Raw genomic sequence first — 10,595 nt, forward strand, 5'->3', positions numbered from 1 at the left:
TTTATACTGAATTTGCACTTGCACCTGATTTATGCTGAACCTATTATGTACGGAAACCTCAGAAGTTTGGGTAGCTTAAAATACTGCTCACTCTTAAAATGGACTTGTTAGGAATTACCACAGATCTGAGATGTGAATTAATATGAAGTGTTCCGTTTAAAACATTTTTCTTCAGCTTCTTAATTAAAAATGCTTTGTTGTTCGGCCTCCCTCTGTTTTCTCCCAGTGTGCAGCGATGACACACAAAGCTGGCCAATTAATTATTTGTGTTACACATCTGAAATGTTACTGCTAGAAAAATAAAAGGTTTTCTGGGATACCAAATCCAAGCGTGGCTGTGAAGGTCAGCTGCCCAGGGGCAAGGAGACCTGAGGTGCTGGGTGTTTCTGCTGACTGAGGAGAAGAAAGGAGAATAGTAGATAGCACTGCTGTTGGGAGTTACTGCACCTTGTAAAAATGGGATGTTGAAAGGGGGAAATCGTGTGAAGAGGTGAGGAAGAAGGAGAGAAAATAAGAGTTCACTCTGCTTCTCTCAGAGAAGAAGGACCAAACCGCTGGGACCTGTCTTGGCATCTGATGAACTCTGAAACGCTACGAGGCACTGGAGCCAAGCGTCCTTTAACAAAGGTGGTTGTGTTCATTTCTAAAAGTACAGAGATGATCCTGGGCAAATTGTATGGGGGCCAGGAGACCAAAACAGAGGGCTGTGAGGTTGTTGTAGGGAGGAGGGCATAAGTTTAAATGCAGTAGTTCTGGAGAGGTGCAGAATTAAGAGGATAAAAGTGCTTTGGACTTGGGCCATTGAGACTGGCTGGTGAACTGGCTGGTGTCACCTAAAGCTTTGCAAGGTGTTTTACAGAAATATTGTGATAAAATATGCACTAAAGTAGAAGTATCCACAAAAAGCCAGAGCTACAAATGTAATAAGTTACATCACGTTCCTTATACTTTTTAGGCCCTCTCCTGAAGTATTTTTAAATTAGGGGCTGAAATTATTTGAGAGTGTGGTATGTTGTTAAGCAGCACAGGGTTCCAGAGAAAACAGAATTGATTTCCTTTCCTGCTTCTACAAACACAGCATGTAGTATCTCTCTAAATAATAAGACAAGCTGCATTTTTTGTACAATCTAGTTTGGAAGAAAGGGAAATTTCATTCCTGAATTTTCTTGTGTATTCATGCAGCTGTCTGCACCTGTTTAAAGAAATTAGAGTTTTCGTGTTTGGGCAGAATTTACCCAGAAGTATCACTGACAGTGAATTGTAGCTACTGGGTTTAAAAAAAAAAAAAAAAAAAAAAAAAAAAAAAAAAAAACCTAACAGAACTATATTTCAGAACTGAAAAGCAGCAAAATATTTTCTGATGACTTTTATCTCAAAGAGGAAACTCTTTCCAGCTCCCAGTGAGCACTGAGCATACTTCACAGAGGCAGAATGCAAGTAAAGCCACCAAGGTGCTTTTACAGGCATTTACATCTCTATGGATTTCCCCATAACAAAGTTAGCATTTCTCGTTATGTCAACATCCTGTTTTAAACCTCATAGTTTTAACTGCACGCTATAATAGAAAGTGTGTCAAGTGATTGTAGTATTGTCTATGGAGAGTTTTATGTTACAGAAATTTTTTCTCATACAAGCTTACAACCTGGTAACACTTCACAGTGATGTTTAGCATGCAGCATTAATGGGTGTCATTGAATGTAATGCAAGAGCAAAGCTGAATTAGTGTAAATATCAAGCTGTTGTACAGTCCACCTGTGCAAAGTAGTAGAAAATTGATGATAGTTGCAGTTGTCAAAAGGTTTTTTTGATTGTATGTAATATATCATCGGTGCAAAGTGGTAGCCTTTGCCAAAGTTCTTACGTTTCCAGTTGGTGGAAACTTCCACCAATTTCTGGAACTATGAGGAACGGCTGAGGGAACTGGGGTTGTTTAGTCTGGAGAAGAGGAGGCTCAGGGGAGACCTTATTGCTCTCTACAAATGCCTGAAAGGAAGGTGTGGGGAGCTGGGGGTCAGCCTCTTCTCACAGGTAACTAGTGATAGGACTACAGGGAATGGCCTCAGGTTGCTCCAGGGGAGGTTTAGGTTGGAAATGAGGAGGCATTTCTTCTCAGAAAGAGCAGTCAGGCCTTGGAACGGGTTGCCCAGAGAGGTAGTGGTGTCACCCTCCCTGGGGGTGTTCAAGGAAAGGTTGGACATGGTGCTTGGGGACATGGCTTAGTGGGTGACATTGGTGGCAGGGTGATGGTTGGACCAGATGATCTTGGAGGTCTTTTCCAACCTTAATAATTCTATGATTCCCACTTCTATAGAACTGTGCCACTCCCACTTTTAGGCCAGTGTATACCATATTTGTGACCTTTCCAAGGCTTTATCTCCTTGAAAAGATACTGCTCTTCACTTGTTCTCTGTTTCATGTTCCCAAAGAGGGGCACATTGATTAGTATTTTGGGTCATGGTAGATCTCAAAGATGTTTTAATCTCCTCATGCTTTATCTTGACAGCTAATGTTAACTGAGGTCAAGTCTACACCCATGCACATGTTTATCTAAAATTGATTTTAAAAATGTAATAACTGCTGCCATTCTTCATGTGGATAATTTTATTTCTCTGTAAGCCTAGTTTATTTAGACTTAGCTTCTATTTTTAAACTTAGTAACATAAACTAAATATGTGAGGTCTATAGCGACAATCATCCACAGAATAATTTAAATTCATTTTAGGCATACATATTAGTATATCCTAGTGCATAAAACTGTAGCAAGTTATTCTCAGTGAAGTCCTACAGGCTTTATAGGGACTATTAACAAAGCAGCATCTCCGTAATGGGACCTTCAGCTCTAAAGTGCACCTAGTCATTAACAGAGCCTGTTATTTTTCATCTGTGTACTATGTTCCTTTGCAAATTTTGTTTTGTGATTTCTTTGAGCCCTATTGAGATCACTTGTTGATTACTTACGCTTGAATTTGTGATGTTTTTGGTGCATCTTGGGGCTGCGGTAGTTATATTTTACCATCTGGAAAAGAAAATTGACACAGGCCTTTAAATATCAAGGAAAGCAGAGGAAAGGCTGTCAACCTTTGTTATATTTATTCACTGTGCTTCATCCTACCTCCTATACAATCCTCCCCTCATCCACTGTCCCAGAGGGATGAATTAAGAGCATCAGCTTCAGCACGGCATTGTCGGATGAAGCTGTCCTCACTGAAGTCAAGAGCAAAAATTCCACTGATGTCATTTAGGCCATACTTTCACTGTTGTTTTTTTGGTACTGTGCTGCAACTTGAATATTGCTACAATATGTGGTGGTTTTCAGAGTAGACTTTTAGGCAAAGGCTGGTTGAAAGGTATAGGAGCTACAAGGCAAAACGGGAGCAGGGACTGAAGTGCAGTGTTTGCTGTCAGGTAGCATCATTCGAGTTCTGTTTAGAATGCAGTTTTAGGTATGAGAGAAAATAAACTTGATTATTATACATTAGTAAGTTAATAGATCTAGAAATAAATGCTTGTCAGTGTGACCACTTCATAAATTTCTTTTACATTAAAAAAAAAAAAAAAAAGTTTATTTAAAATACATGCAGCTGTAATTCCTAAGTTTTTATATAGTTTTTCTCCTACTACTATGTTGACTTTAAATCAAGGGAGGGATATTTTATAGAGAACTTGTTTGTAGTTACTGTTAGTCGTGTAGCTATTGCTTCTCTTGACTGTATTGTTTTCCCCTAAATCATGCAGATAGTGAGCCTGTTACTTAAATGTGAATACCTGACAAACATATTGCAGACCTAAGAGTGATTAGAGCATGATGCCTAGAATGAGTAAGTGCTTTGGATCTCTGCCTCTGCCACAAAGGAATCCTGAATCAAAGTGCCTGGCTGAAAATGTAGCTTTAAAAAAAAACACAAAAACCCTCAACCCCTTTGTATGTTTTGTATTCTGCTGAGCAGTTGTGCAAGAGTAGCTGATGTTAGAAGAGCTCAGTTAGTATGAACTTTAAGCCTTTATCTGTGCATGCATAGTATTAAAATGAGCCATGAAAGGGTGCATAAGTTTTCATATTTTTTTTAAATGATCTCTTAAATATAGTGATTCTTATACAGAAGAGCAATAATGGAAATCTGGAGCAAATCCTGAAAAACACAACCCAGTCTGCAGGAAGAATTGCACTGACAAAATAGACATCTGGATGTAAACAATATAGAATAAAAGGAACATTACTTAGGTCCCTAAGTATACCTCATGCGTTTTCTGGGAGTGAAAATTTGCCATTGAATTTCTGTAGTGCAAAGCTGGTACTGTTTCTCTGTCCACAACAGGCAATTCAGATGGCTAAGCGATGAGTTTCTCTGGAGTTTAAGCCAACAGAAAGCCACTTTCACCCCCGTTGCTGCAATGATGGTTTTCACAACTGGAAACTTAAGTGGCACAATTTAGTCTTCCTAGGACTACACTGTACTGCTGCTGCTGCTCAGCATTTTTCATTAGTGATGAAATTTATAAGTAACAAGGCTCTTGTAGTGTCGCTGCTGTGTTTCAGGTGCCAGTGTACAGCAGAGGGGCTGATAGGCATTGCACTAGCATGGCCGATTAGCAGCAGAATTAGGCTGCAGCCATCACAGCACAGGCAGGAGAGGTTTCATTCACACTTGTATCCATCCCCACCCCTCTTTCATCCCACTTGCTTTTCTAATGGTGTCTGGTTAATAATTTCTAGCGGATACTGAATAAACTTTACTGTGATATTTCAATGCAGTAGCTCAGGAAAACTTAAACAACACACTTTAATACAACACACTTTAATCCTTCTTTTGTAGCTGTACCTACCTTATTTTTTACCAGTGGCCCCACAGGTACAAAACCTCTGTGGATGGCCATGTAACCACTTGGCTGTTACCGGCTCTGGTGAGCATCTCTGCCCTGGCTCCCCCAGAGCCCTTTGCTTTTCTTTGTAGGGTGCTTGAAGCTCATTGCCAGTCATGACATATTTCCAGTGACTTTGGGGCACTTGGCCCTATAAGTGCTTACGAAAAAGCACTCTGGTTCCCTCAGGTGAACATGCATGCACAGTGGGATTTTTCTTCTTCTTCTTCTTCTTCTTCTTCTTCTTCTATTTTCCTTTTAAGTGTGGCGTTGGTGGATGCTTAGCCTTCTGAGCAATGCTGGCTGGCATCATCCAGGGCTGTCCTGAGTGAGGAAGTTATTAAACCACTTTGACCTTCGATGGCAATGTCCTAGGAAGAAATGCAGAGTTGTCCCTCTTACTCAAGTTGTATTAACTCAGATGGGTAACATTGCTGTTATAGTACGTGGAATTGGGGGTCTGGGTCTTTTTTTTTTTTTTTTTTTTTTTTTCCTGACAAGGCCTATGTTCTCTCATATATTAGATTTCTGCACATGAGCATCAAGTGCACACACCGATCGGGTATTTTTACAAGCACTTAGCCGTCAAGCTCTGAGCTGGCGACGTGGAAAGATTTGATTTGTGTGTATGGAATGGAAATGTGTATGAGCAGATGCGTGCTGGAATTGCCTTCAGTGCATTTGGAGATTTGATGCTTAATTTCAAAATAGTACCAATAAATGTGTTGATTCAAATGAGGAAAGAGAGCTTTTTCTTTTTCAGAAAGACTTAGTTAAAATTCAGGAAGTCAAACTGCTGAGGAGTTAGCACTAGGATTTATAAAACAACATTGAAAGGGAAGCTTAATTAACATTTCACTACCCTTTCAATTGCACCGAATACATGTCTGGTTTATCACCCACCTAAATATGTTAGTTTGTATTTGAAGAATGCTTGTGACAGTGAGCCTTCGGGAGAAAGCTCAGCTTTTTTTTCTGTAATCTCATTATAGCATTTATATATTTGATTTCCTTGCCTTGACCTTGAGTGATTTAGAGGGAATATTCGATGTATATATCTCGTATTTCTGGGAATAAGTACTTGAGGCTGCTTTCTTTTACTCCTAATGTACCTTTAGCTGGAATGAAAGGGTTCTTTTGTGGGATGTGGGGGTGGTTTCTTGTTGGTCCAAACAGGATACTGATGGCACACCCGAATTAAGTAAGTTGGATGCTGCTGGATGAGCACAGGGAGCATGGCAGTATACATGAAAGCAGGTCATCACCAGGAAGGCTGCTGCTTCGAGCACCTCAGGATGAGTGGAGAGGCAGCAGTAGCTTTTCCTTCTCTCCCTGAAGAACGCGATAGTAGCAGAAATGGGATGTTAGAAAGGACAGCATAGATTAATGGGGCAGTAATAAAACAAATGAGGCCCGTTAGCTAAATCACTGCTTGAAAAGTAGATTCCTTGATAAGTGCCCTTCAGTGCCTCATGTGGGAAAAATTGTTACAGCACTTGTCCTGTCATCCATGCTGTTGCATTTCAGATTGTTGTGACAATCCAGTGATAGCAACTTAAAAGGATTTAAATTGAGGTAAAATTTGCTTGGAATCCGTGCTTCATAGAAAGCTTGAACAATTGTATCGAAGCGTCAACACAAGTTCTCTTTCAAGCCCAGTCAGAATGTTTTACGTGCTCCAAAATCTTTCTTAGAACAAAGCTATTTTTAATTTTAATTTTACTATTTTTTTAATTTTATTTGTATTTTTCCCTCTGTTTAGCCTGTAAGTTAATGATCAAAAGCTGGAAATCATTGCTTCCTTGCTGGAGCACCTATGCTTGGGGACCAATGTTCAAGCAGGCTTCAAGCTGCAATATGGGGCTTTAGCGAGATCTTTCAGGTTTCTTCCAACCTTAATGGTTCTATGATTTCTGCTTTGTGGTTGCTGGTTTCTTGGTAGCTTAATGATGAAGCAGGTACCTTGCAGTTGAAAACTCGCATGTCCACGGGGTTGCTGCTTTTTAGACCAGCTCATTTTATGGAGCTTTTAACAAAAAAAAAAAAAAAAAAAAAAAACTGAAGTTGTGGGGTATATGGAGTATATTACTGATCAGGAGCTTGAGAGAAAATAGGTAGAGAAATCAACCCGTCAAAGCCACGGCCAGCAGTTCGGCAGTGCTCTTTCACCCACCTTCGGGTGGCGGATGGGTGAAACCCTCTAACCCCACACTTTGAATCCCCTTCCCCTGTCTGCCTGCAGAAGCGGGTGGCGACGGGGCTGGGGTTTCCTTCCCCTTCCTTCTGCAACGCAGACGCTGGGACCGTGCTGGGGGTGCTGAGGGAGCGTTCCCCCTGCTGGGCCCTTGGGTGCTGGCACCAGGGCACCCACCCAGTGCCGCCTCCCCGTGCTCCTTGCGGCCCGGCTGGGAGAGGAGGGCCAGGAGAGGAGAGGAGGGCCGGGTCGGCTGTTGCTATCGCTCTGATGTCAGGCGCTCCCGCTAACGTGTGGTTGGTCCTTCTGCCTTTCAGATCGCTGCCTGTAGCGGAGCACAAAGGGAGCGGCGAGACTCCCACGTCTTTCAGCGAGAAGAAAGGAGGCAGCGGAGCAGACTAACGCAGGCTTGCGTCTGGTGGCCTGGCGGTACAAAGGCTGCCTTTAAAAGAGAAGCGCAGCGTTATTTAATGAGCTGTGAGATGAGGAGGCGCTGCTGCTAACGCTCAGATCCCGGGATTCATCGGCTATTCATTGTGCTTAATGTACATGTTTCTACACCGTGCATTTAGGAGATCCCAGAGAAGAATCCAAAACGGCTGCGGGGGAAAGACCACCAAACATGCCTACAGAAACACTACCGACAGGTAGCATGGTGAAGCCGGTCAGCCCTGCCGTGACTTTCACGTCTGCCGTCCCTCTCCGCATCCTGAACAAAGGACCAGATTACTTTCGCAGGCAGGCGGAGCCCAACCCCAAAAGACTGAGCGCAGTGGAGAGGCTGGAAGCCGACAAGGCCAAGTATGTCAAGAGCCAGGAGGTCATCAACGCCAAGCAGGAGCCCGTGAAGCCGGCGGTGCTGGCAAAGCCGCCGGTCTGTCCCGCGGCCAAGCGAGCGCTGGGGAGCCCCACCTTGAAAGTCTTCAGCAACAACGCCAAGACCGAGAGCGGCGTCCAGAGAGAGAACCTGAAGCTGGAGATTTTGAAGAACATCATCAACAGCTCCGAAGGCTCCAGCTCGGGTTCGGGGCACAAGCACGGTCCCCGAAACTGGCCGCCCCACAGAGCGGATTCGACGGAACTGAACCGACACTCGTTCGCCGAGTCTCTGAAGGTTTATCCCACGCAGGGCCGCAGCAGCCCGCAGGAGAGCAGCTCCAACGTCAGCAGAAGGCTCCTAGATCAGTCAGCAGAGACTTTCTTGCACGTCTCTCACAGCTCCTCAGACATTAGGAAAGTAACTAGCGCAAAGCCCTTAAAAGCAATACCCTGCAGTAGTTCAGCCCCACCTCTGCCGCCAAAACCCAAAATCGCTGCCATTGCCACCCTGAAGTCCCCAGAGATCGAGGCAGTCGAGTCTGGATGTGGAGTTAGTAGAAGACCCTCCCTGCAGCGGTCAAAATCAGACTTAAGCGACAGATACTTTCGTGTCGACGCAGACGTTGAACGATTCTTTAACTACTGCGGACTGGATCCTGAAGAGCTTGAAAACCTCGGGATGGAAAACTTTGCAAGGGCTAACTCTGATATTATATCCCTCAACTTTCGCAGCGCAAGCATGATTAGCTCAGACTGTGAACAGTCTCAGGACAGCAACAGTGACCTTAGAAACGATGACAGTGCCAATGACCGTGTGCCATATGGTATTTCTGCAATTGAAAGGAATGCCAGAATCATCAAGTGGTTGTATAGCATCAAGCAAGCTAGAGAGTCACAGAAAGTGTCCCATGTGTGAGAGAAAATCCACAGTAGAAAAAGCAAGGACTGTATCTTTGTCTGTGAATATTCAGTTGTGAAGGGTTGTGAAGTCTACTTGAAGTCTTGTACACTTCTCAAATCTCTTTGTGTTGCTTGTTGTGCAATGTTTCCAAGTTGCATGCCTGTCAACATGTGAACTGACCTGGCTTCCACTTGAACAATAACCAACTGCAAAGCCTGGCTGAGCATACACATTATCTGCCAAAAGTTTAAGACAAGAATCTAATTAGGGCTTCAGTATAATCAAAGTGTTTACATGGAAAGGTTATATGACTTCTTTGGTATTTATGTGGTTCCTTGTGGATTTTATATGTCACTTTCTGTCTTAATACAGATATTGTCAACTGACGTTACTGGCTTCAAAGCTGAAGTTAGAATCCCTTCGGGGGGTGGGGCAAATTTGGACAAAATAAGAGGTTTAGACATACAACAATAGGCAAAGCAGCCTTATCTCTTGCAGAAAGTGGCTTATTGGCACCAGTAAAACTGTCTCTGAAGAGCAAAGGATGCTCTGTTCTTTGCTAAAATGTGTATCCCTACCTGTGGTGAGGGACTGTTAAGTAAAGGTTTCCGTTTCTAGATAAAGCACCCTCAGTTTTACAACTGAAGCGGTCTCATGAATCTGCTTGACCTTTCATAAACGAAATGAGTCTTACATTTGGTTCGGTGTAAGCATTGTAACGATTTTGTATTACCCTGTTGGAAAAGTTTGAAGAGTCAACAAACAAAAACGTTGAAGGTGGGGGATTTTGTGGGTTTGGTTTTAACTCTAAGATTCCTGGTCTTAAACTTTTGACAGGAATGATTAGATCCTATAGCTGATATTGAATGCCTTTATTAGTCAAACACATCATGACTACAAACTCCATGCTGTCTTTTAATTTTTTTTTTGTAGACCTATTTGAACAGTTAATGATCAAAAATGGAAACACACAGCCATATCAATATAACGCCTCCTATTCAGAAGTAAATACACTCAGTAGCTGAACTATATCTGAAAATTTGTGATTATGTTGTCTTGCATATGTTATATCTAAGGCTGTGAAAGTTTGTTACAGCTCTAGAAAAAGTGTAGAAACATGACAGTATGTAGCTTTCTTTTTTTTTTTTTTTCCTCCTTATGATGGTTAGTGCTGCAAGTCAACCTGTTACAAATCTTTTGACAATCTGTGTCTTCCCAGTGGTTTAATTAACTGTCATTTCAACCGACAGTTGTGGTGTGGTAGCGGAGAAGTTGAAAGTACAGTGGTCTGCTTCATTATTATTGTATACATGCTTCAAAGTAAATTGCAGCACTACCTTATACTTCATCAGCTAATAGGAAACTTTTTTTATTGTGTAAATGCTGTAAGACTTTGTATATACTTCAGTTGTTACGAAATCTTTAAAAGGAAGAGTGTTATGCTAATAAATAGCTCCTGGTGCAGGTATGGTGGGTTTTTTGTTCATTTTTTGACCCCCTCCCATTCTCAAATTGTATCGGGAACTCAATTGCAGTGTGTTTTAGTGCTATAGAAGATCTTGGTGAAATAATGGTTCCAGTAAAATAGTCCCAGTTAGGTTTCTTCCTAAAAGTGCTTTTCAGAACACAGTTTTTTCTTTTTAATAAAGTAACTGTAGCAGCATGATCCGTCTGAAGAACTAGAAGAGATTTTTCAGGACTCCTAAAATAGCTTGCTGCTTCTTTACCTAGCAGTGTTACTGCTCCTGTTTATAGCATCTGCTCATAATGAATCACCACAGTCTTCTGAGTTATTCCTCAGTAGTGCTTATTTGACTATTA

The 10,595-nt window shown here is 42.1% G+C and overlaps 1 protein-coding gene across 8 annotated transcripts in view; it reads left to right on the plus strand.

The window, feature by feature from the left end:
• The window catches only part of FAM110B (family with sequence similarity 110 member B), a 108,163-nt gene extending 97,921 nt beyond the window's left edge, over positions 1-10,242 (plus strand). For all 8 annotated transcript variants that reach the window (XM_084509975.1, XM_084509973.1, XM_084509979.1 and 5 more), the window contains one exon: positions 7,372-10,242. In XM_084509975.1, coding sequence (XP_084366101.1) covers positions 7,677-8,789 — 1,113 coding nt within the window. In that variant the 5' untranslated portion in view covers positions 7,372-7,676 and the 3' untranslated portion in view covers positions 8,790-10,242. The remainder of the gene's footprint in view (positions 1-7,371) is intronic.
• The last annotated feature ends 353 nt before the right edge of the window (positions 10,243-10,595 follow it).

This window comes from Aythya ferina (assembly GCF_964211825.1).
Source record: "Aythya ferina genome assembly, chromosome: 2".
NCBI lineage: Eukaryota > Metazoa > Chordata > Aves > Anseriformes > Anatidae > Aythya > Aythya ferina.